The 27,934-nt window shown below is 41.6% G+C and overlaps 2 protein-coding genes across 3 annotated transcripts; one reads left to right on the top strand and one right to left on the bottom strand.

The window, feature by feature from the left end:
- Positions 1-86: 86 nt before the first annotated feature.
- Positions 87-23,218, top strand: LOC109996696 (TSC22 domain family protein 2). Of its 2 annotated transcripts, XM_029280543.2 has the most exons (4): positions 87-2,584; positions 11,326-11,400; positions 20,872-20,923; positions 21,268-23,218. In XM_029280543.2, exons 1-4 carry the CDS (start codon positions 804-806, stop codon positions 21,634-21,636), a joined length of 2,277 nt encoding a protein of 758 aa, XP_029136376.2. In that variant the 5' UTR covers positions 87-803; the 3' UTR covers positions 21,637-23,218. The 2 variants fall into 2 exon arrangements, with proteins under 2 accessions (XP_029136376.2, XP_020506615.2); XM_020650959.3 differs by lacking the exon at positions 11,326-11,400 and having other exon boundaries at positions 94-2,584.
- Positions 23,219-23,337: 119 nt separating this feature from the next.
- On the bottom strand, positions 23,338-27,882 carry LOC109996720 (UAP56-interacting factor). The gene is made up of 9 exons (XM_020650990.3): positions 27,686-27,882; positions 27,398-27,544; positions 27,149-27,303; positions 26,009-26,157; positions 25,660-25,732; positions 25,452-25,507; positions 24,953-25,027; positions 24,587-24,713; positions 23,338-23,878 (listed from the first exon to the last, which is right to left on the bottom strand). The coding sequence occupies exons 1-9, from the start codon at positions 27,756-27,758 to the stop codon at positions 23,777-23,779; spliced, it is 957 nt and encodes a 318-aa protein (XP_020506646.2). The 5' UTR covers positions 27,759-27,882; the 3' UTR covers positions 23,338-23,776.
- Between the last annotated feature and the right edge of the window lie 52 nt (positions 27,883-27,934).

Genomic DNA, 27,934 nt, shown 5'->3' with positions numbered 1-27,934 from the left:
TAATAATGATAATACTTTAAAAAGACTATAAAGACAATATGGAAAGAACATACTTGAGACAAATGTTCTCAGTAAATGTTGACTTTCCCAATTATATTCGGTTCGCTTATCGTAAAACTACTAATTCCGACAGTGTAATGAACGCACCATGGGACGCCTCATACGTAAACACCATTGCGCACGTTACCTACCCACGATGCAGCGCGGTTGCATACAACATAGCCATCTTGTCCAAGAGTGACAGAGGGAGGTAACTGTTGTCGCTGTTTGGAGATAAATTTGTTCAAAAGCTGTGAAAATTTAGGAGGCTTTGTTAACTCGACTGTAGAGTGAGGGTCGCCACCGAATGACTTTGAGCGGGTGAAGTGAGCGGCTTCAAAGGACTGCTTTCGGGAAGATGTCTCACATACTTGTTCCGACGTAGGGGGAGTGTGCAGCAGCCAGTTGGCTTGACTTGCTAGCTAGCTCGGTGAGTGGAGGGCTGTGGGCCCTCCTCAGCCTTAAGTAGCTCCGCGACTAACCCTAACCCTAACCCGGGAGACGAGCAGGCCGGTTCGGACTGTCCCAAAGCTGAAAGTACACACTGCAGGTATCGTCGTCTGCAGCCGCATTGCTGGACAAAACCAAGTGTGGCGTTGCGTTATGAGCTCATGACACGCAACAGGAGACAGAGAGAGGAAGAGGGATGGCGTAGATTCGTCTTGATAACAGTTAGCTTGGCAAATGTTGCTGTTTAACATGATCTGAGCTGTGAGAAGCTGCGTCTCTTTCTTGACGGAGGATACATATAGCCGACTGTCAACATGTCGAAAATGCCGGCCAAGAAAAAGAGTTGTTTCCAGATCACCAGTGTGACACAGGCCCAGGTTGAGGCTATAGGTGCCACGGACGACACGGAGAGTCTGGAAGACCCGGACGAGTCCCGGACTGAAGATGTGTCCTCGGAAATATACGACATGTCTCGTGCTGAGTACGAGCCCGCGTGTGACAGAAGTTCATCCGAAGAAGCCCTGAATAATGTCGGAGAGCCGGAGGCGACCAGTGTCATGGCCTCATCACACATACCTCAACCCGGTCAGCTGCCCGCGCTGTCCAGTAATCCCATCGGGGAGTTTCGAAAAGTGGGAGTGTCTGGCTCAGCTCAAGTCAGTCAGCAGCCGCCGGGGATCGGCGTTTCAAGTGGTTTACCCCTCTCCACGCAGTCTGGAGCAGTGCAGCAACAGTCTGCTCCAGCTGGTGTGTCAGTAAGCACTTCCCAACCTGCTGCAGTGATCAGCAGTGCAGCTCCTCCTGCCACCTCCACGGTGAGTTGTACTTCTCGATTCAGGGTCATCAAACTTGATCATGGTACTGGAGAACCCTTCAGAAGAGGCAGGTGGACGTGTACAGAGTTTTATGAGAAGGACTCGGAGAGCGCTGCTGCCAGTAGGACTGCTGATAGCATTAGGCATGCCAATACAGCACCAGACCCTGTGGCGGACAGGGACAGTGGGCTTGGGCTTACAGGAGGATCTGTGGTTGCCCCGGCAACACTCTCTGGTCAGGGATTGGGGTCGGTGGCGGATGCTTCTCTTTCATCATCCCGCATGCAGTCAGTTGATACATTATCACAGCAGCAGCTCCACCATCACAACTACAGCGCCCGGCAGCAGGGCGTGAGCGGGTCGGTCTCACAGAGTGCTTTCTCCAGCCCTCAGCCCTCCGTTGGAGGTGTCCAGCCTTCTGCCTTTCAGAGCGTGTTGCCTGTTGGTCAAAATGGCTTGCCTCAACCTGGTGTCAACATACAGAAATCCCCCATCATGCCCCCCCAAGCCCAGCCCATCTCTTACCCTCCTCAGCAGCAGCAGCAGCAGCAGCAGCAGCAGCAGCAGCAGCAGCTTCCTCTGGGACACCACCTGAGCAACCAGATGTCTGGACTTCTACAGAACCAGACAGAGTACTATCAACAGCAGCAGCAAGTTCTTGGTGCTGGGCACTCCCTCCCAGTGTCAAGCCTGTCTGCAGGGCCTTCTTTGGTCATGCCTCGAGCCGCTGGGGGGGCATCTGTGCCAAGTCAGGTTGGAGAAGTTGCAGGAGGTGGATCTGTACCTTTAGGACAGTCAGCTCTGGGCCTCTTGCAGCAGACTGGAGGAATGGGAGCTGTTGGAGGCTCTATACTGGTTGGTGGATCCTCATACGCAACAGCTGGACAGCCTCAACCTCTCAACCTCCAATCTACATCCTCTGGTGTACAAAATGTGCCTGCCATCGCAGCAAGCTCCAGTGTGCCCACCACGGTGCCCGCTGCAGTGCCCAGTGCCTCCAGTGCAGCCATGCCAAATGTGATAACCTCCAGTTTGCCTCCAGGTCAGATTCCCCTAAGCAAGACTTCAGTGGGTTTGGGGGCCCAGGGCCTCCCAGGAGCTGGGTTTGGACTTGCAGAGGGTGGTGTAGGGAAATCAGAGGGTCTCCTCAATGCACAGTCTCCTATCATCTCTGGGAAGGAAGTGTTGAAGCCCTTTATGCCTGAGAGCCTGCAGCTTGCCACGCCGACTGTCAACAGCCTGTTTGGAATTCACATACCTGTTGACGGGGAGATGGACAGGTAACAGTCTATAGATCTTCATTTTGATGAGTTAGAAAACTATCACCATGTCTCTGCAACATGATTCATAATACACTGTAGGGCTATTCGATTATAGAAAGAAGTAATAATCACAATTATTGTGATTGATATTGAAAGCACGATTATTAAACACGATTACTCATTGATTTTACAACACCTGCATTTAACAAACGTAAACACTCTTAACACATTAACATTGGGAACATTTTGAAAAACAATAATTAAATGAAAATAAATAAGTAAAAAAAATATATATCAAAATGATAATATATAATAATAATAAATAATTAACTATGTTTTTGAGTTAGTGGTGATTTACTCTTGTGGCAAAAACATAACAAAAACACTTTGAAACATTTATCATACATAACAAAACCTATTTTCAAAAAGAGTGAAACACAGCATGCAGCAAAGTAATCGTTTAATCTTGATTATCTTGTTTTCATGATACTGGTAAGCCAAAATTGTAATTGAAACGCAATTAATTTCCCCGCCCTGGACTGCACTCACATACAGACCATGCAAGCCCAAATGTGCCTCTTTCAGGGGAGAAGTGTGTTGCAGCTGGGATGTTTGGTCACTTTCTGTGACCACAGCAAGGTTAAAAGCCCCAGCCAAAGCAGTGAGTATGATGAACAAATAGCCTTCATTTTCAGGGATGTATGGTAAGGAGGGGGCTGTGTAGAAGGAAGAGTTATGTGGCACACAGGAAGGAACTTTAATGTTTGTTGTTTCTTATTAGAGTCTAAAGAAGCAAGCTGAGTGTAGCACAGTCCAAGAGAACATCCGACCCTCCACTGCACAGGCAACAACTTGTTACACACACACACACACACACACACACACACACACACACACACACACACACACACACACACACACACACACACACACACACACACACACACACACACACACACACACACCACCTCCACCTGTAATACTGTCATTCTGTGTGTGTGTAAGGGTGTGTTTTTGAGCTGTCTGTGTGTGGTGGCCTTGTTCAGCATGACAGTGTCTGAGGTGATGGCCTTGGCTGCAAACATCAAAAGATGTGTTGCTACTGTGTGTGCACAGAGTTAGCTTCTATCTGTTTGCCTTGGGTTAGTCCTGGCCAGCATGCTGCATGTCTGACCTTTTTAATAAGTTAGTTCCTGCTCTAGGGAAGAAAACAAAGTTATGTTTGATTTTCATGTTGCCACATTTATGATGAATGATTTCCACTAAGAGCACCTTCAAGCTTCTGTTAGGAATGTGTTTACAGATGAACAGCCTTTTAGATATCCTTTTATTAAATGAACCTATTGATCGCAAAGAAAAAATCCAACAGATAGATATGAACGACAGTAGATGTAATGCTGGAGTTTTAACAAACGAGTAGGGGATCATTCTTTGTAGAGACTTAGGTAAGTATAGCAACATTTTTCATTTAGTCTGTTAAAAATAGAACACGACTATGTTGTGTACATGTGGTTCTGCAGAAAACATTTATTTCTTTTATGAGTTGCTATGCTATGGCATATGTTTCCTCCAAAAGGTGATCTTTCTCTCTGTGCCTTAATTTTAGTGATTTGTTTCACCTTTAGTACACGTCATACAGAAGCGGAAATGATGCAGTGTTTGAAGTCTCTCAGTGGTTTCCATTTACAGCATCACACATATACCCTCAAGCCTTTTTTGATACATGTTTTCTCTTTAGGGAAGCCGCTCAGTTTGTCATCACAGCTTTATTCTTTTCCTTCCTGTGTCATTAAATAGACAAAATATATTGAAGTTGCTTTACACGCATCTCATGTGACGTGTCAGTGGTTTGAGGACATAGGGCTGATGCTTGTACATGCATGACTAACCTAAGAACAGGCAATTCTCAAATTCCAACTCCTTTCAGTCAAAATTGAGAGAATTGCCCCCTTCTATATCAAAAGTGCTACTCGGAAAAGTTAATAATAATGTATTATATTTCTTAATATTCTTTGCCTTTCTTGTAGTTGATAAATAAATGCTTCAAAGTGTCGAGCTTAAGTGTGCACAATTCTGCAGAAGACTGGCAGTATATACAGTTTATTCTGTTAGTTTCGCTGTTAGCCCCTTTTCTTTTGGCCTGCATTGTTTACGTTTTAGCAAAATGACATCATTGTAAAAGACATGCTGACAGCTGGCGTATATGGATGTGGTGGTCAGAGGATATTGTCATATCTTATTAAAGTTAACTTTGTCTCACAACCATTGCTGCAACTCCTAATAATGATCATACTGAGAACCAGGTCAGACCACAAGTAAAATAATGTTTTGTTTTCATTACAGCAGTGGCAAACGTCAACCCTTTACCTTTTGCAGTATCTTTGCTTCAGGTCTCGTGCACTGTGAATCCCTCACATAGATGAGATTGTGGTAGTTATTTGATTCCTGTAAAAAGTGCCAAAATTAATAAGTAGGCAGTATTTCCAAAAAGTTACTACACAATTACGACACATGTTTCGATACATTTTTTTTAATCCTCTGCATCTCAGTAAATTTCATTTTTATTATAATACACTTTTGAAACAAATTTTCCCTTTAAAACATTGTTCAGGTGTGAGACAATGCAACTTGCTCAAGGCAGTGTATACGTTGTACTTGTGAGAGGTCCCAGCTCACAGGCTGATAAGAGCAGGGGTATCTTACGACAGCTGAGCCCTATCAGACATTGAGCAGTAGTCTTTCCACTGTGCCCCCGTTCTGCCGATAAGAGACCTGAAAGTGGGGTGTGTCGACCAACTGTGTTCTGTGTCACGTAGTGGCCTTCTTCTTCTGCAATACAACTAGGTATTCTGTGAAGTGCCTTTGGATGTGGTGGTTACACACTCAACTCAATGGGTAGTAGTTTTGCACACTTCTCCTGTAAGTGCTGTGGGTAGGCTCAACAAGTCAGTTACCACGAGTGCAGCATCGGTGCAGCCCCTACTCTGTACCTGCTGCTGCCCCACAGCTTGAGTGACAGATGAAGCATGACAGTTGTTCATGTACAGATGAAGAGCTGAATGACATTCCTGTGCAGCAGAAGCTGTGGCATGCTCAGAAGAGGTGGAGGAAGCTGCAGCAGAGTGAAACTTGTTGCGCCTCACTTCAGCAGGCATTTTAGCTACGCTCGAGTCGATACACCCCCATGTTTATGTTGCTTAATATCTGCATTTCCACTACACTGTTTATTTTGTTTTATTTCCCCATGCACCATAGAACAAAAATACTCACAATTTCTCCTCAAATTGGATTCTTAAGTAGTTCTATCTATATTCCGTATTGCATATAAAGATATTATACTTACAAACAACCACACAATGTTTTGACACAGCTTGCACAACCTGAAAAAACTCTCGTGTCCATTTGGAAAGCCTTCATGTTTGTCCCTGTCCTCCTCCACCCTGTAGTTTTCCCTGAAAGTAATTAAAGCAGAACAGTAGAGATACAGACTCTGAGGTTAAATATGTTGTTCTCATACTCGCTCAGCTTAATGTTTCCCAGGTGGCTTCAACAACTGAAGCCGTTAAATGACATCGCTTTATTGTAGTAATGTCTTTGTTGCACTCACAGAGTTCTCTCTCTCAAAACAGAAACATTTGTATAAATGTATGGAATCTTTAGTGTGTATGGTGTGTGTGTGTGTGTATGTTGCAAAGGCAACATACATTATTAATTATGAGTGTGTAATTGAACTCAGCTGAAGAGGTATGGTTTATTGTCCTCATACTGAGAGCTTATGTAAAATCAGACTCCTTAGGAGGTAAGAGAGGGGAGGGGAGTCCTGGCCAGCGTTACTGCCACTGTGAATCGAGCGCCTGTGTCCATGTGGGTGGATAAGGGGTGTGTTTTTGAAAGTGGATGGGTTGCACAGGTATCCAAGTTGGGAGTGGGGGCTGCTCGGCTCAATGAGGAATAGAGCCATTATATTCAGACCAACTCACCATACAGATGCCAGCATATTCATTTGTAGTCACTGTGGAAGAGGTGGGTGCATGTGTGAGATAGTGACACAGAGACAACATGTTCCACAGGGTCTTTCCCTCCCCTTTGTGACCTCTGCTTTACTGTTGTATCCTGTTTTCAACCAGAGTCCCTCACACCGCTCTCCACCTTCTATTCATTTAATATTCCTGAGCTCTCTACCAGCTTCCGCACTGGGGCTCTCTGGTCATATCATATGACATTTGCCGTGCACATTTTTACCCAACTGCAAAGAGCTGAGCAGCAGCACCTCGAGTATCTGTAAAAAAGCAATTCTATTACTCATTACTGCACACTCAGATGCAAGTCTATATGCACACAAAAAAGAATAATGCAGCACTGCAATAAATGATATCTAAATGAAGCAAGTAGTGTTGAGCCCAACTATGTAGTTCTTTTAAGGGTGATACCAAAATAATACAAAACTACACACACAAAAAGTAAAAATTAAGTAAAAGCTTTTAGCTACTGCCGAAATTGAATGTTTGAACAAATGTTGCAAAGAAGTCATGCAGTGCTGACGAGTGTTGTAGACAGATTTTTTATTTTAAAGATGTCCGTCTCGGAAGTAACAGTGAGGTAGGTGCCTATGTTTGTGTCTTTTAAACAGTGTATCTCCACTGATTGAGCTTTTTCACGAGAAGTCCAGAAAGGATGCAAAAATCCAAAAAGACAGACATATTTTTTTTTTTATTTAATCAAAAGAAAAAGTTAATTACAGATAATCAGCCAATATAGCAGCTTTTTTTGTAGACTTTTTTTTTTGTTAAAATGATCTGCAGACTGCACCTTATAGGACTGATTCATTATTGTGAACCAATCCCAGTACATATCACCACTACATGTTTTTCAGTCAGTGCTGACACTCAAGTTGAACAAAGTAAGTCATGATAACATTTTTAGATTTCTCCAAGCTTTTTAAATGTATTATCTACTAAAGTTTTGATATTGGCATCTATATGAAAACATGCACTAATAATGATTGTAATACATCACTCAGGCTCGAATGAAGTGTTTTGTTTGGTGTAATTTGTCCAAGGCTTCATAAACTGCAGCCTCTTTTATTACCATGAATTAAACTAAAACCACTTTTAAGGAGCTTTAACTAAACTGAACACAATTTATTTATTACATTAAGTTTGAATGATCTAAATACAAAGTGGCAATGCCACAGATTTGTTGTTTCTGCTGTCTGCTTTTTAGTCATTTGTCACCAACTTTCATAGAATGTTTACGCCGTGCTTATTGAGCTGTGGTTTGTTATCTTGTTATGATAATCATGACATGCTTACAAGGCTAAAAGTTAAACAAGTCAGTCAATATACTACATGAACATGAAAATCCAGGCAGAGGACAGAGTCTCTTCAGACACGGTCACCACAACACATGTATGGAGGCCCATTAGTGGCAATGAGTGGCAATCTAATATTGTGTTTGTCATCATATAGAGTAATGTATTGTTTGTGTTTGTTGAAGATAAGGAACTTGAAAAAATATTAAATATTAAAACCAAACACTCGCCAAGTCGTTTCAGCAGCATGACCCAGGCCTCCTCTCAGCCTCTGAGCTTTTTACAAACAGAAAGATGTATTGTTCTGGTTGGACTGACTGTACTAGGCCTACATGTCTGTAGGCCTCATTCAGTCATCACCTCCACCCCAGGTATGGAGGCCCTCCATTGTTCTGACAGGCAGGAAAACGTCATTAGCTCATTGTAGAGTTTATAGTGTGGATGTGCCGCACAGCGCTGCAGATAAGCTTAGCTGAGAAAATGGTTTTTGTCTTGTTTTTGGGAAGTGGTATTCAAATGATTTGAATCATTACTAAGACTCCTCCACTTTTTACCAGCTGGTCAGAAAATGTATTCATCATTTAAAAAAAAAAAGGTTTTACATCACAGCAAACATGGAGAAAGTCACAGCTGTACTGTTTGAACCAATGAGGCAAAGGGGTCATGTAGTGCCAGTAAGCACAGGGATGAGATGCAAAAAAAAAAGCCTGATGTCTTTTTCCAAAGTAACAAGGAGTTGCATTTTTTATTTCAGTCAGTACTTTTACATGACATTTAAAAGTCTATTAACAACTACAGCAGTAACTACTCGGACACAAGTATCTTGTATTTTTTCTTTTTAATTAAATGCAGTTGGGAGTCGAAAGGAATACTCTTACAAAATAACCTTTGTGTGAAACATTGTGGGTGGGGTCCCATTTAACAAACTGTGGCTATAAACACATTTGCAAATAACTTACATTGCAGTACATTTTCTCTCACTTGCTGTGACGTTTGACCAGTTTCTCTTACTAATTTAGTTGCTAGTTTTCCGGTTAACAGAGGTTGGCTGCATGACTGATGCTCTCTGTCCCTGCTTCTTGATATTTTGATACTAAAAACAGTGTTTACTTGTAGCCTGAATGTAATCCTGCTCATATTAAAGACGCTTCTGTTTGACCATTTTGTGCTTTTATAGTTTTTGGAAGTGCCAAGGAGAAAGGAACCTCTTTGGAATACTATGGTCTAGGATCAGAAAGTTGAACTACCTTTAGGTTCCTGCCAAGGAGCGTTTTGAGTGTCCTGGCATTAACCTATGCTGGTGGGATGTTAATCTCCTCAGTTGGCCATTCTGTAATCATGTAGTGGCTCTGGCTCCTCTGTGCCTCATCTCTCCACTGAAAGAAACTCCCATAGGGCAGCTGAAATTTAAATAGTTTTGACCTACTTCTGCTCTGAGGCAGATGATGGATGGTGCAGAGAACCTGAAGCCTTGTGAGCACCAACACAGAGCTTTCAACACATTATTTCTCCTGTCTTTGTACCCCTGTCTACTAGTTACCCTACCTGTCTATATACTTCTTCAGTTTTACCTCAGATCCCCACATAAAAGCCTGAATAAAGCTTTGTTAAATTGAGATGCCTGGAAATGGCTTTGTTAGCTCCCAGCTAACTACTCCTCTGACCCTAGAAACACAGGATGCATAGCCCTAACCAGCAGATGAGTTTCAAATCTCTGCTGTAAACACCAAAAAGAGTCAAATCTGTTTGTACTTTACTTTTTTTTTTTACCTCTTCTTGCACTTTCACTCCCAATTCCGTCTGGTCACTTAAGGCTATTGAGGGTTTTCTCGTGCTCAGTGAGTTAGCAGGGTTATTAAGAGGTTCAGCACTGTGAAACTAAACCTTTGACGCGGCTTCTGGTTTGCAGCACAGGCTCGCTGAAGGAAAAACCATGTGTCATGCTCCAGCTAGATATGTGACATCAGCCAGCAAGAATGCTCTAAAAGGTTATTTTCATTTGCTGCCAGGTCAAATCTTTTGCTTAGAGGTAGTGTGGGGCAAGGCCTGATCGTTTGCAACTGTGTTTTGGGTTAGCGCTTCGAGGGGTGCAGAAGGGGATTTTGCCCTGTGCATACATATCTTCTCTTAATACTCTGGTTTTATGGGGGAGACAGCACTTTCACTGCTGCTCAACACATTTACAAAGACAGGCTTTCATAAATGGATATTGACATGTTACATTTTAGAGCTACAAAGAGAGCCTTTGAGAGGCAAGTGTGTGCTACTTGAAAACAGTGAATGATGACATCTCCAGTTCTTGCCTCATTCATGAAGAGGTCGCTGGACTCCAAGTCATCTGACCTCCATGATTACAGACCATAGCTGGCTCGTACACAGCGCTGAGCTTTAGACATGCTAAAAGGAAAAAAAGAGATGTTTTCTGTGGGGATGTGTGCTTGCCACACGTGTGCGCATGTGGAGGCTTTTCTTGCGCCATATCCCGCAAAAGTAAAATTAAGCAGAGGCATAGGGGGAGGTTTGTGAGAGTGTTTAGCCGTGAGGTAATGTGACAAGGCGGGTTTGTGCCAGAGATTTCTAGGAAAAGAGCCTTGGCTGCTATAATATTCACACATGCTGTAAATCAACTCCTCATTCCCCTGTGTTGGTGTGTCTGTGTGTCTGTGTCTGTGTGTGTGTGTGTGTGTGTGTGTGTGTGTGTGTGTGTGTAGTCATGTCCGTGTGCGTTTACATTTATATGAATGTGGGGGTGAAGTTAGTTTTGAAAGGCACGAGCCTGGAGTAGATTAAATGAGCGTTTTTGTATGTGTGCAGGGGTCAGTGTGGGGATTTCCTTTCCCCTTCCCCGAATATACATCCCTTGGCACAGAACAGAGTGTACTTGTTGTTAATCACCAGGAACCTAGGAGGTGATTTTAAAAGCTACATTCCATAACATGAAAGTATTTGATCCAGAAAAAGTCAAAGGGTTTCAGCTTTAACTCTATGAATTAACCAACAACACCTCCATAACAAAAACATATTTCACTTTCTCAGTTAAAAAGCAGAGGTTAAGTTGCCTTGTTCACCCTGTGTGTTTGGTTTTAAGCGAAGACAAACTGAGCATGAGGAATGGCCGGCGCACTGTAGGTGAATGGCCTGAGGGAGGCCCTTACACTTTATGAGGTTGTCCCCACCTTTAAACATAAATTCCTTTGCTGAGGTCGAGACTCCCTCTCTCCTGCTCTGTTTTACTCTGCCTGTATGCCTTATATGTTTCATGGAAATCGTACTGTCCTCTCTACTGCCAGGTTTACTGCACAATCTGAGCAAAAAGGGTTTTGTGAGGGGAAATTGAATTGCGAAATAGAAAATATTTCTAGGAATCAAACTCTGGTCTGCTTTAACTGTTTCATCTCCTCAATCTTTCTGTCTTTTCTGACTTTCTTCCTCAATGTGGTTACCGCAGGAACCCCTCCAAGGCTTTCTACCAGGTCTTCCAGTCTGGCAGCAGATTAAGGGACTCAAAGGCCCACAGTGATAGGTACAGTACGTTAAAGGATTGAACTGGACAGGCCTGCAGAGTGTAACAACATGTGTGCAGTGTTGAGTAGCTGTAAGCTTTGCTTTCTCCACGTGCATGGATTGAGTTTGGAAACAAAGCTCAGCAGCAAGTGCAGGATTGTGTCTTTCTCTGAAACTTCTCACTGCTTTTGCACCAGGCCCTTTCCTTAACATGCTCTCTTAAAACAGCATTTACTGTCTGTGTCTCTTGAAGACTTGGGTTGAATTGCGTTTTTACTTTTATAAACTTTGGCATCTTCACTGTCATCTAATGGACCAGCTAAATTGTGGAGTTCATCAGTTATATACACACGCGCACAGATATTTATATGAAGACATGCGACAAAGATAAACTGCTAAAGGCCAATATATTGGAAGATCTGGGCTACTTAGACAAATGGGTTAACATCAGCCTGTTCTGCGCAAATGTTTCAGCAGTCCATACAAACACCTCAAGTGGAAACTGAAAATCCAATTTAAAATCTTAATATTTAGCAAAAGCTATTTTAGTTTGGATCGTGGGATTAAAGTTGGTCAATTTCAAAACGAAGTTCAACAAAGTAAAATTAAAACAGAGTTAACAAATAATGATGTAACATACATGTGACTTGAACGTCTTAATTAATATGCATATAAATAAAAACATCGGAACTCAAGAGATCCGAGGGAACTGTCTCTCAATTTGATCATGTTTATTAAAGGGTTTTGCCACATTCTTTTTTAATTACCTTTTCATGTTGCACCCACTTCTTCTGTAGTGGTGTAATGGCATGCTGCTGGAGAATTAATGCTGCTAACTGTTCAACTTGATGTTACATTTTCTAGTCAACAGAGTTGATGGTCAAATAGCATTCATTTGCATTTGATTTGAAAGTTTGGTAGAAATGTACAATGCTTTTGGATGGAGTTGGACAAACAGTAGGTGTTTATGTTGGGTGTATAGTTGTAGTTGTAGCAGAGAGTAGACGGGAAGTCTTAAAAATATTTTGAACAGGCACTGATGGTGATGTTTTTTTTTGCCTTACAGTGGATTTTTCACTTCCCAGTAAGTGATCTGGTAAAATTATTTGTTTTCAGCTGGTCTGATCATCTGACAGTACATTTTGTCTTCTGTATTAAATGCCTATTATCATTTCAAGACCTCAGAAACGTGATATTTTTTTTTTGTAAATGTGTCCATGTTTTCTAGAAAATGGCCAGAGCTATGCAAACAATACTATTGCAAGTTTACTTTTTTTCCTTTCATCCTGGAAGTGGATGAAAGCAGCTGAGGAGTTATGTGGACAGTGCTATCTGTCACAAAGCCTCACTGGCCTGGTTTCTACAATGGAACAGTCTCCACTGTGTCAATGTTTTGCTAAAATAACTTATTCATGGAGGCATTTTGAATGAATCGCTGAGCTCAGGGTCCGAAATTAACACCCGCCAAGCGCCACAGTGCGGGTAAATGTTTGATCAAAAAGTCATAAAAACTATGCTATGAGTATTCATTGCGTTTGATGTAGCCTAGCTGCAGCTACTTTTCCCTGCTCCTCTCTCTGCTGTCATGACTGTCTGTGAGCATCGCGGGGCACACTGAGACACACCAACATACACTGCAGCGCAAAATCACGCTCACACACACACACACACACACACACACACACACACACACACACACACACACACACACACACACACACACACACACACACACACACACACACACACACACACACACACACACACACACACACACACACACCAGCCACCACGCGCACCTGTTTACTTCAAAACGAGAACACTGCGGTCGACTTTTCTCCGTGTCTGCAGCTAACTTAGCGATGGCATCGTAATAAGTGTGTGAACATCTCCACACAGACTCTGTGAAACAGCGCTGCGTTACAAACACTTTAGATATCCTAGCGGACGCTAAATGCACACTCTGATTTTCCCTTCCATCACGTGCAGCAGGAGCAGTCAGAGATATACGTCCACTAATGAGCAGGCTGATTATATTAAGTGTCTAATATTGTCAAAGCTAAATCAGGGTTAAACTTGTTTTGGGTATTAATATATTTTTTTTCTCTGGATTTTTGTTTTTAGTCTGTAATGCAGGGGCAGTTCAGAGGGGAGCAGGAGGGACAAATAAAGGCCAGCAAATATATATTTTTTTCAATTTCTCAATTTCCTGATCAGATGACATCGAATCGATCAAGTCTGTGACTTATTGATTAAACAAAACATAATGCCTTCTCAATTAAATGTAGTGTAACAGATGTGTATAGGACACAAAAACAAAATTTGTTATTTTGGCCGGTAAAAAAAAATATGTTTGGCCCGGTGAATTTTTTCATCCACCTGCCACCTTGGCCGGTGAGTCAATAAGTTAATTTCGGACCCTGGCTGAGCTATTAAGTTGATAAATGACACTATTTAATGTTGACTCTTAATACAGAGACCTGATGACATAGAAAACTACCCTGACAATTCAAAGAGACTAAGTGTCAACATTTTTTATGATGCGTTTTAAAAAATGAAAAAGGGAAGCACATGAAACCATATCTTAGTGACAGGAAATGAAACTGTTTTTAGAGAAATATGCAGCTGACACACCATCACCAGTCACTGACTGAACACACACACACACACACACACACACACACACACACACACACACACACACACACACACACAGTGTCCATCCTTGTTTAGAGAGGATAACAGGTCATGTCTTAATCGACACTGAGATGATTTGTTGTGTTGTGGGAGTACTTGAAGGCCCATTATTGTTTATTACTATTCACTGTCACTGTTTTGCTACCTCTGTTTGCACAGGATAATCTGATTTCCGCTCTCAACAAAAAACAGTAGTATATTAATGACACAAATACGAGCCCTGTAATGAGCCCCATGCTTCACTTCTTTTTTTTTTTCTCTGTTGTGGGTACACTGTTCTGCCAAGGGCTGCTTTTGTTTCCATGGAAGCGAGGAGAACCACAGCTTTGTTTGAGACTGTTTTTGGTAGATCTTGGCAATGGCCTTTGGTATTGGACAATAATGGGTTTATTTGATTCAGGTTTATGTGGCGTCATGTCATAGACAAACCCAATGAAGTCACAGGAGATGTTGCGTAAGTGAATACCTGCTTAAAAATATTTGTGACACTTAAGACACAAGGGGGCAGTTCACCAAAGTAACTTATTACCATAACATAATGTGTTGTAACTCTATTTATGCAAACAATTTAATAGCTGTATTATAACAACTTCCCTGCAATTTCATTACATATTTTACTTTGACTTTTGTAACTTTCTCTGTAATTTATTTCATGGCTCCTCAGCCTAACTGTAGCATTTTGTCAGACACACTACAACAGACTGAGATGTCAAAATAAAAGACCCCCATGTGGGAACCCTGCTCACTTGGCAGACACCCCTGGCAGTAGAGTTTAGTTATGATATCACTGTTGACTGTTTTTTTTTTTTCCATTACGTCTCCTCAGTCTTAGTCCATAAAACATAACATTGCTAGACATTGTGCGAGCTGAAATCCAAACATTAGCATTGCAACTATTGGCATGTCAGCATGAAGATGTCAGCATGAAGCTAAGAGGTCAAGTGTGCCAAAACAGTCTCACTGCTAGCATTGCTGCACTATTGTCTAAGTGTTTCTCCTCTCTGATATCTTTATTCTTAGAGCATTTCTTCTGAGCATTATCTACAGCGGGTTTACACGGACGAGACGGCCGGCCGGCTCATCCCCTTGCGTATAAAAGTTGTTTAATTGAGGGACTAGAGAAAAGAAGAATAACATACTGTACTCACTGCTTAATGAATGTCACGTAAGTGTTTTTAAATCAGTGTGAAGATGCAAACAAAATAAAGAGCGCTAGCGTTAGCATGCTAGCACAACAATGCAGCGCAAGTTTTGTTTTGGTTTCATGCTGGCGCTCAAGGGCGACATCTACTGGATCAAAAAGTCGCAAATTTTTCCTTTAAGTATCTGAGAACAGAATAAACACCACGATGTATAATTATTTTCTTATTAGCTTGATTATTATCTTTTCCAGCCACTGTCTAATCCAATGCTTCATTTTACACATTTAAAGCTGCATTTTTATTTATTTTTATTTTGTGTTTTATCCCTCTGGCTGTCAATCCTAAATTCAGAAGTAAACCCTCAGAAGACATTTCTATTTAAGTCATGCCATGCCAGCAGCTTTGATGCATGCTCAGTTTCAACTTTAGCACTTCCTCCTTTATCCTCTGCTGGCTCACTGCCGAGGCCCCACCACATGCACAGCTGTGTAATGCAATGCAACGTAAACAGTGGCAGTTGTCAGGCATTGGGTATAATTAAATTAATGCACATCTGATAGGAGTGTGAAAAGACAGGCTCTGTAGTCTGTATACTTCTGGTGTTGACGCTGCTGTCAGCAGACCCTGCAGGCCTACATCACAAAGCCTCATACTCAGATAGACAAATAAGGTCCAGGCAACAAAAGAGCTAAATGTGTGCAGAAAATTAGAGGTATTAATGCTTCACAAGTCCACTTACATGATTGTTTTGTGCACAAGCTTTCCTTGGGCAAACTTATAGGCATCCCCTCTTAAGCTCTAAACTTGTCCCATCATGCCTCAGGTTGAGTTAAATAGACCCAGCTTTGTTTTCACGGTGGTTCTGAAGGAAACCTACTTTTCTGAAATATGCTGGCAAGTGGCAGTTCTGCCAAAGGCAAGGAATGACAACTATTCAACGTGTAGATGAGTAATTCACCCTCACTGCTCAACTTGTTCACGCTCCCTGTGAGATTAAACTTTCTGCCTCTAATGTACTTTTTATTGGCACTCGTGTTTTCACCAGTCGCAGCTTATAAATGTCAGTCATGTTAACGTAGAAGGCAAAGTTAACTGAGGTGCTGGTTACGTAATCAATTGTAGTGTACATTCAAATCCTCGTTAGCATAATGTTGGTTCTCAGCCCAGGCCTCGGGGCTTGACCTCAGTGGTCATATACTGTTTGCTTTGTAACGCTGGAAAAACAGAGGAGGAGGCTTAACTGAGTATCAAACATGTTTTGTATTGAAGTCAGGCGCTCAAACAAGTTCTTGGCTTTGACCTGAGATCCAGAGGCTTAAACAAGATCATGTGTGTCAGGAGCGCTGCTTTAACCAGACACGCTCTCTGTTGAGCCCAGAAACACGACTCACTCATGTGTTCTGGCTTACGAAATCTCGGTCCTCTTCCAGTTGTTCTTGGAAGTTTTACTTGAGGCACCACATGGTGTCCTTAAATGGTTTTAACTTGATTGTGATTCCTGCTCACTTTTATAAGTACATTAACAGCTGATATAAAGAGTAGGCGCCCAAACATCATGGATTAGCAGAATTGTCTTCTGAAAAAATTACAGTAGGTCATTCAAGTTTTGATTCCAGTCAAGGAAAATATCAATCTGAAACTCTGTGGATGTTTCATTGCAATGTTGATGTTTTCCAGTCTCTATAGTTACAAATTCTTAGTGTGACAGTGGGCGTTTTGAGGTTTTTCTCTTTTAGTTCTCAGCAGTGTCAGTCCAGCTCATTGTTGCCTCCAGTGGAGCCGGCTAGAGAAAATCTCAAGAGAACATGCTCTCTTCTTTGAAAGAAGTGTTTTAAATCCAGAGCCATTAGTGACCATAACACAGTTTACTGTCAGGCTCAGTTGACTGGCAGACATTAGACTGAAACAATTTCAACAATTTAGTAATTCTTTGCTGTAGCAAGCACAATATCTTTGTGTTTTAGTTTCTCATTGAAACTATATGATTAACTCAAACTGCATTCCTGAAAATCATAATGGGCGTATTTTAACTTTTCACTAGAGGGTTTTGGCCCAGTTTTTCTCCCCAAATGGACTTTAATCCACCAAACTGCAACTTTGGTCTGTTTTTCGTTAAAATCCAGGGAGCGTCTGCTTATTGTCAAGATCTAGAAACTCTCTCGTGTCTCAGCAACAGCTGCCTTAACAACGTCTTAACCTCGGCTCTCCTTTTTAATTTCTCCCATCTGTCTCATCTCTGTCCTGGTTTGTCTTTCCAGCTATCATTAGCTGAATCATATAAACCAAAATGTCTTCACCGAATTTCCCGACATCTGTGTGTGATGTCTTTATTGTTGATAATCCTTGCCACAGTTTTACTCGGTGTGCTATCTTGCACACAATAGAACATTTTACTCATAAACATTTGCGTAGGTGTGTTAATAATTATTTTATCAAAACCTAATTACAGCCTTCTCATATTTTCTATGCTTGCTTGGATATCTAAAAAAGGTGGTTTTACCTTTCCAGTCACTAAATAAGTTGAAATTTGTCTTTTTTCTTTTTGACAGATTCCAGTGTTTCCCCAACCATTATATTATTCTCCCCCCCTTGAAGGTCAAGTAAAAAAAAATTTGATTGATTAATTTATTTATTTTTGGGGCTTTTTTGTGCCTTTATAGAGATATGTATGTAAACCTAGGGGAAACACTGGATTCCCTCTATTTATCTCGAAGTACAAAAAACAATGAGCATGTGTGAAAAGGTGAATTCACTTTTTAAAACATGTATGAAGTATTTGGGATGTTGTTATTGAGTTGTGATTAGAAGGCTAGGTATGTTGTAGTGCCACTTGATAGTAGAGCTTGTTTTTGTCTGTGCTGTCAGAAGCCACTGATGAAGCAATAAGGGTGTAGCCCTGAGAGTCCATCAGGGTCTGCTCTTCATAGAGGGAGAGATTCCTTTGGGCACAGGCCTAATGAAAAAACTCAGGGCCTTTGCAACGCCTTGTCTAAATTAAACACATTTGGTCAGAGATCGAAGCTGGGTTTGATGTTTTTTATTTTTTTATTTCTTCATAACATCTGGTTATGTAAACAGTTGTGGGGGGGGTCACATAATGTTGTCAATGAAGGTGATTAAGAAGTAGGACTGTGGTTTGACAGAATAGATTAGAATTCTGTTTTTTTTTTGTAAAAGCATCTGCTAAATGAGTTGTGGAAAAAAAAAAAAATTGTATTTCTAGCTCTACGTTTTAGGGGTGTTTCTGTGTGTTTAATCTGATTGACACTGTATTTGTCTAAGTTGACAGATGTCATCTTTGTTCATTGTAGGATGTATATGCATGTAGCTCGTGTAAGACGCTGTCATATCTGACAGAGATCAAAGCATGTGCTGTAGGACAAGAGATGTGAGTGACAATGTTTCATAGCAGCAGAGGTATGGGGAACATTCCTGTCCTGGTCCAACTCGCTGATAACGATCTGCTGAGAGCTTCCGTTGGCCTCACACACATATATTGGATGGTGCTGAGCAAAAGAACATTGTGTCCTCAAGGGGAGTCCACCATCAGCCTGGTGTCTACCCTCAGGTACCATCCTACCACATTGTGGCACTGGTCTTTTCTTTATAACAAGGTGCTGCTTTTACATCAGCCTTTCTTGCAGGTGTAAAAACTTAACGCTGTTATTAACAACAGATAGATCACTATAAATTATTTTAGGCCAATACACCCGTTTGTCTATCAGAACTGGGGTAAAAAATAACCAATACATCTACTGAAAAGTCTTTGAGACATTTTTATAATGATTTGATTCCTTAGTTGGAAGGGTTTTGACCAGGATACACAGAGACATTAACCTGTTGGAATAAGAAGCATCAGTGGCCTCTGGTGGACAGACTTTTTAATGTGACACGGTTTCTTCAACAGTGTTTCCACTCCATGGGACTAATGGACTCCACTCCAGGCAATTCTCTTTAAATACAATGAGCTTTTCCCTGGCTCCACTTTCTACTCAATGACCCTACACCTATTTGAACTTTGCAGAACTATTCCTGTCTCCTTCGTTCTTTGAAGGTTAAGTGAACTGTCGATTGTAAAAAAGGAACACATTATGGTTAAACTTATCTTTGGTTGCTTTGTTGCCAGACTTCGTGCATTTTGATTGACGTCATTAGCGGATAGTTTTCATTAGACTGCACAACTGAAAACATGTTTTTCAGGGTCCTTTGTCTTTCTTCAGCTTCATAGTTTTTTTTTTTTTACTTTACGGATGTTGTGTGTTTATAAATGGTATCAAACAACTCGCGATGTGTCCATTGCTGAATGGATTGATTAATTAAGTGAACTAAATGCTGGGCACAAGTTGTTCTCGGTTCTCAACCCTGTAAATCCACACTGTAGTTACTTATGTTACCAGTCGGACCATGAAACGGGCGTAGCACAGTCGTCCCTCCGCCTCCCCCCTGTCACCCCCGCCCCCCCTGGCTCCGCCGCCCGTCGCTTCATGTTTCAATATTCCAAATGTGGTCATAGTTAACGGACTAAACCGCCTGCGGTCTCACCGGTGGCCTCTTTTTCACCGATGTAGCTTTAGCGCCATGCCGTGCACGTTTTCCTACAAACCACCATGCTGCCCCGGGGGCCTGACCCGGCGTCAAGCGATCGGCGAGCCGCTGCTGCTCTCCTGCCGGACCCGCTGCAGGTAACGACAGGCTGAACCCCCGCAGAGAACACAGGTCAAAATGATGCGCACTGATTCTTGAATCATGTGTGGTGTTCTTCGGTGATAGGTGATCTTTACTCTATAATGCTTTGAATACTTTTCCGTAACATTAGAGCCATTAGACTCTGTGCAAGTGACCTTGATTCTTCGGTCTGAACATTTCAAGATTTCTCTTTGATAAATCTCTTCATGTCTTTTAATGCACACTGTTGTATTATTGTGATCTAAAGCATAGCACTAAATTTAAAATGAATGATGTATGGCAAAAAAAAAAATGTGCTGATTATTCATTTGCACTTGGTTCCTATTGCTGTGTGCCAAGAACAGCTGCAATAAAACTCATTGTAGAATTTTAGAGGACGGAAACCAGGTCATCATGACTTTACAATCATTTATATAGCACGCCTGAGTGCATTTTAATGTAGATCTTTCATAGGCATGTTTTATATGTTGGAATTGCTGCCACATTGAACCCATACCTGCACCTACACTGAACAGCAGTCTTACTTTATGCTTCTTGTAGCACTAACTCCTACCTGCTGTTCTTGAGCCCAGCTGCTCTTACGCGCACACTAATTGTACCGCACGCACGCTGACCTGACCTAGATATGAGGTTTAATGTTCATGTTGCAACCAAGACTGAGACAAGTCATTTTATACGATCTGTTCCTCCCAGGTTGACCTGGTTAGGCGGTGGTGGCTGCTGATTAATTGTGCATGTTGTCTGCTTCTGCTTAAGTCTTAAGGGTTTTTTTTATATATATAAAACTCCATGGAGATTCTTCTTGTTCATTGCTTGTTAACAGTGATTTCCTCCTTTTTACCATCCTTTGGAGAAAAGTGAAGTAAGCAGAAAGAAAGGGGAGAAGAAAAATGACTCTCCCCGGGAGTTTTGGATCCTGAAACCTTACGAGACTGATTCTAACATCTGTGTTTTCTTTTTCACAGAGCCTCGGGAACCAATGTTGCAGCCATTGATAATAAAATAGAGCAGGCAATGGTGAGTAATATTGTTACCATTTATCCTATACTTTGGCCTTACTTTTTTTTAAGTATGAAGAAGGTTGCATGGCAAGATAGGGACCAGATATTATAAACATTACAGTATTATTGTGCCTAATTCAAGACATTTGTGTTTCCTTTTATCTTTTTTTATCCTTGTGAAGTATAACATCAGATGATCCTCACCCCAGTGTCATACTGTTCATCATATTTCCTCTTTGCATACAAATGTAGCTTTTAGCTTTGAGCTCTGATGTCCTTTTATAAACATGATAAATCAACCTCTTGTTTCACATCTTTGCCCTACTGACACATTTCATGACATCCTCTGCTCTCCTGCAGGACCTGGTGAAAAGCCATCTGATGTATGCAGTGCGTGAGGAGGTGGAGGTGTTAAAGGAGCAGATCAAGGAGCTGTACGAGAGGAACTCTGTGCTGGAGCGGGAGAACGCTGTGTTGAAATCTCTAGCCAACAGTGAGCAGCTGTCTCAGCTGCCCTCCCAGTCGGCCGCCAGCACCACGCCTCCCCAGCAAGGACTCAGCCAACCTCCACCCCAGGCCCAGGCCCAGGCCCAGCCCCAGCCCCCTCCTCAGTCTCAGCAGTCCCACCCCCAGCTCCAGCACCACCCCAAACCCCAGCAGCTCCAGACTCAGCCTCAGCTTGATCCCGGCCAACAGCAACAACAGCAACCTAACGTCACCTCTGCTTGAAGTGCATCTGCCTGCCTCTCATAAGGCAGAAAAAAAGAAGAGCATTTTCTCTGCAACCTATTACAAATTAGTGTATGTGAAATTAAAAGAAGAAAAAACTCTTTGTCTTCTTAGCCACCAGCTTGACCACAAAGTACAGCTTGTGTGAGTGGGTGTGAGTGTGTGCAGGGTGTGTTAGCAGGTGTGACTGTAAAATGTAAGCGTGTATGCATCTGTACTGTGGGCCTTTCCAGTGTTAATGCAATCATCAGAAAGCAAGTGAGAAAGACTTTGACAGAGGAGGAACGTGTAGAGACTGGAGTGTGTCAGGGGAGGGTCAGGGGGTTTCCATCATCTTGGCTGTTATCCAAGAGCGGGTGACTGCTAGGTCCAAGCTCGGGGACAGGATGTCTCTTCTTGGACCCAGGCCGCGACACGGCCACTGACCTGAGACCTGCTCAGACTGAGGGCGTGGGAAGGGAGGGGTTTGCCTCACATAAGGGACAAATGGGAGTGATTGTCTAAAAAGAGTGATTATTTTTTTAAACGTAAGATAAATGAGGGGATAAAGGGGTATTTTTAGCCTTGCTGTTTCATGTTGTATAGAAAGAAGTGGGAGAGAGTCTGTTTATCGGAGCGCCAAACTGCTGCCGTTACTTTTTACATCAAGTCCAATCCTAACATCAGTCTTTTGAGTTCTACTGTTAAGTGTTTTATTTATTACAGGGCTGCTATTTTCATACATGAATAATTTCATGTACCTGTAAAATAGTAGTCCAGCGAAATCGTTTCCTGTTTCTTTAAGTGTTTCAACATTTGGCCATACTACCCTGAGGCAACACTTGAGATTTAACTAAATAAAAAGTAGGCTAATATCAAATAAATGAATTCTGAAAACTGTTTAACACTAACTTAAATTCATCTCCTCATTTGCCAATTCATATTTAAAATCTAGACCCAGTATGAATGTACAATTTCATATAGTAAAAAGTATTAAGAGCCTTGGTGGGTGACTCCACCTGATGACATCAAAGCATAACGTGTGCCTGAAGACGGCATCTGGTTAAGATTCAACTCCTTAATCTAAAGTGAATTAGTGTTGCCATACCCCCCTCTTGTTTTTCCTCCTCCATTGTTTTCCTGAGGGGGGCAGGGGGGAAAGCTGTGAAATCATTCAACCTACTTTGTAACCAAAGATGCAAAGCTGTGTAAATTGATTATTTTGAAATGCACACTCATGTATTATTATTTTTTTTTTGGTTTTGTTACTTCCTCCTTCACAACATATTTTGTTGCTGTTCAGCATGTTTTGCATGATCTGTAATTTTCAAACCACTTTCTTACCTCATTTTTATTCAGCACTCTTATTGTAAGATAGTCTGTGAACAGTGTAAATGGACAGGGAGGAGGAGGAGGGGGGGGGGCAAATCAGAGCTGAGTGGGCAGAGAGAAAAACAACCTAGTGTTACTGACACTAGTCACAGAAAATGAAGTGAGCCATGTTTTGTTCATTTAAATGGTGTTTGAATTTCATATGCCAATAGTTTTGTTACATTGCAAATTTTAATGTATTTAAATAAAAGCAATATTCAGATTCCAAAAATGTCTGTTACTTTCTTTCACAGTGGGTTTAGAAACAATATTCCCCCTCTTGTGGACATAAAAAAAAATGATATTGCATTTGTTGATTTTTTTTTTTTTTACATTTCAGGCTCAACCAAATACTGTAAGAGAAACTCCTTTATTGGAACAAACTTTACAAAATAATTTTGAAAAATGTCAAAAAGGTTACTCTGAACATCCATCCCCACCTCAGCAAATACATAGCAGTCCTCTCTTTAAAACAAATATGTCTGAGCAGTGTCCACAGTTCCAAGTCCAGAGGGAACAAAAAAGCTCTTTCCTTCCCAGGTTAGGATGTCCACAATACAAACAGCGGAGTACAATGATATGGACAATGAATGGGAAATTATTTTTAAACAATCTCCTCGTTTGACACTTCAGTTCTCACAGCTGTGCAGGCTGAACTCATTCATCCCACTGTTTCACTCCTTCCCTTTAGTCAGTGGGTAACACATCCCATCCATCACAAAGGTCAAGTCCACCGTGTGTCTAAGCAGGACCAAAGGGGCTGCCAAGTGTTACCGTCTTTTTTTTCCCTTTAACCCACGGTTACAAACCTGCTGCCTTTATTGCTGTGGGCTGTGGCCGTGCGCTGATCCTTTAGGATGCGGAATCGCTCATTCAAGGTCAGCGATGTTTGCTACAGGAATGAAAACACAAACATATTAACATACAGGGTTCAGCAATATTTTGAAGACTATATGGTAATAATATTTGAAGAAAAGGTCCTTTGGTGGCTTGAAAATATTTAATTATTTTTATAATGTTAAACAATTAAGTAATTTAAAGTTTAGACAGGAAGGCTTTTAGATCGCATCTTCGCCACCTTAAGATAATAAATGTGCAAGTTTCTGACAATTTTAACCAATGTGCTGACCTTGTATCTGAAAACACAATCAGGGTCCTCATGTAGTCAGTGACCTTGAGGTTCCACTGAAAGTTTCAAGGTCAGTAATACATAAAAAATCTAAATAGGACTTCTGTGTCCCCACTTCCAGAAATCCTCATTTTGACATACAGCTAATGTTTGGCGTAATAGTTTACCTGCAAATCTCAAACTGGATCCTAACTGGGACCATTTTACGTTAAGTTTTGAAATGGGCTCATGTTGTACTGATCGATATGGTTTATTGAATTTAAGTATTACATCATGCATTGTTCTGTCTGATTTATCGTTTAGTTTTGAGGTTTAAATGTAAGTATTTATAGCGAGGTTCAGGCTCTAAACTGTCACTTGTGTATTTGTTGTTGTTTTTGATGGACTGTACAGACCCATTGTAAATTAGCTAAGCCATACTTGTATTCTTATAAAAACCATTTAGCATAAAACAAAGTAGAATGCTCTCACTGGTTTTCCAACACTGTTGATGTCAAATTGCAGAGGCACTCCTTTTGGTATTTTCTTCTCTTCAGTTTCCACTTTGACAGGAGTAGAGCTGGGAACTGGAGGGTGCAGCGTCCAAGCAGAGGGAGGCCTACACAGAAGTCACACCGTCACTTCTACCTGCTAGTGTCTTGATTGTTAAGCTCGGTGTCATTGTCATAATCAACATCATATCTTTATATCCCTCTATATCTATTTATACTTTATATATATTTCCTTAAAATGTAATATGATAAACCCGCACTGTAGTTATTACAAATAAAAAAGTGGTTCAGAAATAACTTTCTGTAATATGACAAAGGTTGTAGACGTGCAGTTTGTGATATTTACTCAGGCTGAGTCAGGGCTGTTGGATTGTCGATTGAAACAGTCAAGATTCCGCTGTTGGTTGTTGATGTCCGCCACCTTGTGGATAAAAAGAGTAGTGTGACAATGTCACATGAACACAAGAAATGGAGTGCAGGTTAAGCTCAGTTGGAGGAGTGGATGCATCATGTAGAAATGCTAAAATCCTAATTGCACTGGTTCAACTCCCGATCCTGCCCCAGTTTGGTGCATGTCATCCCTCACTCCCTCTCTCCCCACAATTCCCGTCTCTCTACAGCTGTCCTATCGTAGAAGGGCCAAAAAAGCCCCAAAATCAATCTTTAAAATGAAATAAATACAATCAAAAGGAACAAAAGAAACACAGACTGTTAAATGGCAAACAATGGTCTTTTTTCCCATCCAAATGATTCATATCCTCAATAACATTTCCTCTTCCTCACACATGTACACAAAACAGAGCAAACAAGACAAAACAAACTAACTGAGGTAAGATAATACTCACTGTCTAGTTCTGGCTGGAGGAGAACGGGGATTTGGCTTTTGCACTTGGGCCTGTACCTGTAACAAGCCCATGAGAAAATAAACACTAAAGAATAATAACATTTGGAAATTGTTTAATTAAATACTTAAGTCCTCAAAAGCCCAGACACACTGATGACCCAACAAATGCATCATTTAACAACTCTCAGTAGCCCACAGCCATTGTGTACCTTGAGTCCTCTGCGAAAAAGAAACGTGGCCTGGCGTGCTTCTCTCTGCGTCTGCTGGACAGGGGGCAGTGGTCTGCACACGTGCAACATAAAAGAACTTAAATACAGCATGGTGAGTGTAACCATGAACACAACACAGTTTACCAGATCAAGAAGCAAATTTCCATGTGTCCAACATCCTTAGTCCACCTTCTTGAAATCAAACTCTTTACATAACGCATCATAATGCACTTTGTGTTTAGGGAAATATAAAAAATCCAGACGTTAGGTTTCTGCAATACTCCCAAGAATGATCCTAATTTTACACTTGCTCAAGTGCATCATACTAGCTGTTGGGATTTACTCTCACCGTCGCTGTAGCCGAAATGGTCTCCTGACAGATGTTGTATTCTGGCCTCTCTGTTGATCGGGTTGCCTGTACGGCCTCCTCTGTACCTCTGGCTTCCTGTACTGTGCTTCAGGACGTTGAATGAAGGGCTTTGTTTTCTGTCTTGTTTTCTAAAAAAAAAAAGGAAGCGTAGTGGAGGAAAGATACTCCATTATCGAAAGGTTAGGTAGTGTACATTAACAGATAGATAGATTTCACAGCATTGGTTAATCCATGTGTATAATTTAAGTAATACGTGGTCTATATTTTATTCAAATTAAATCAGCGAATTACTTTCTGAACAATTGCTTCATCATTAACCTCTTAAAGGAGACGAGTAAATCAGTGAGAAACACAAACTATTCAACACAGTTAGCTTGGATCTTGTCTGTAAAATGCTAAACTTGAAGTTCTGTATGCACAAAATCATATTTTATATTAAAAGATGCTGTGGTGGGATAAAGTTTGCTGCATATTCTTCTCAAGCCCCTCTAACCTCAATAACAACATGGAAAAGTTTCTAAGATTGTCGAAGGCAGTTAACCGAAGAGGTAATGACTTAGCAAAAAAGCAGCTGGTGCTGTTGCCAGGTGACAGGATGTGGAGAACACTGAGCCGCGGGGGAGTGATGAGGGTCGGGTCACTGAAGCAGGAAGAGTATGGTGTGTTGGTGTGCTTGTTTGTAGGATAGGCAAATTAGCCAGGCGTGGGTCAACATACTAAAAAGAAATGATGCCCAAGGTCTGAAGTGTGATACCAGAAGCACACAATGTAACTTCTTCTGTATTATAAATAGAACGCTTTCCACTAACTAGTACAAGATTTTCTTTAGGAAGGTGCAACACTTAACCAGCGTGTTTTTTTTAAGATGACACAGGTTACACTAACAGCAGAATTAAGACGGATGCATGTTCTATATCATGATCTCGAAATAATGTATCTTATGCAGACACCTAAAAGACTCCAGGTGGGAAATAAAGCAACAAGGCTGTCATTCAGGGCAAATGCTCTCTTTTTATTCATTACAAGTATAATCCCTCATACACGTCAGTGCATTGTAACTTCCAAGTTTCATGCCACTGTCAGTCCACATAAAGTCAACTCCAGCATGTCCTACATTACCTGGTTCACTGCTGATCTGTTCAGTGTGCCGACTCGTTTGAGCAGTGCAGTCGGCCTTCTGGCTGCCAGTCCTGTGATGACCCCCTGACCTCGTCGTCGCCCCGGCAACAGGGGAGGGACCCTCCTGTTTCTTAATTTAGGTACTGCTCCACCTCCTTATAACGATAATGACAGCGGTGTTAGCAGCGCACAGACTTGTTTGGAACAGAGGGAAAGTCACATTTTAAGCAAGTAGACGTGGAGACACACCTCTCTGGACGGGTCCACCAGTCCCAAACGAAACTCCCTTTCCTTGAATTAAACGGCCTTTCTTCTTCACTGGTCGTCGAGTAACAGTTGTCTGTCTTCTTTTAAACTGCTGCTGCTGCTCTTTCTTGTTCAACCGAATGATGTCATCTGTTAAATTTAACACACGAGCAATGATAAACAAGGGCGACTGCACTGAGCTCTATTTAGCAAGTTAGCATACGAGCTAGCAAGAGGCTAACATTAGCTGGTAGTCTATTTTGGTAACGTTTGTGTCAGCGTCCACCTTACCTAATGACATGTCGACTTTATCTGGGACCACTGTTTTTCTCCCGCGCCCTGCTGTAACCTCACCTCTGTTCATACTTAAACAACACGACAAACAATCCTGAGTGAAAGGAGAAAAAAACACGATAATGGCTCTAAACCGTCTCTTCTTATTGTGACTACGCTACAACGCACATGAATCTCCCCGAACGTAAACGGCGCGGCGCATGCTCCGTAGAGACTTCCAATTGCATTGTGGGAAATGTAGTTGAA

This window comes from Labrus bergylta, chromosome 4, assembly GCF_963930695.1.
Source record: "Labrus bergylta chromosome 4, fLabBer1.1, whole genome shotgun sequence".
Taxonomy (NCBI): Eukaryota; Metazoa; Chordata; class Actinopteri; order Labriformes; family Labridae; genus Labrus; species Labrus bergylta.
Note: the sequence above shows the minus strand (reverse complement) of the source record. Positions and strands in the feature narration are given on the sequence as shown.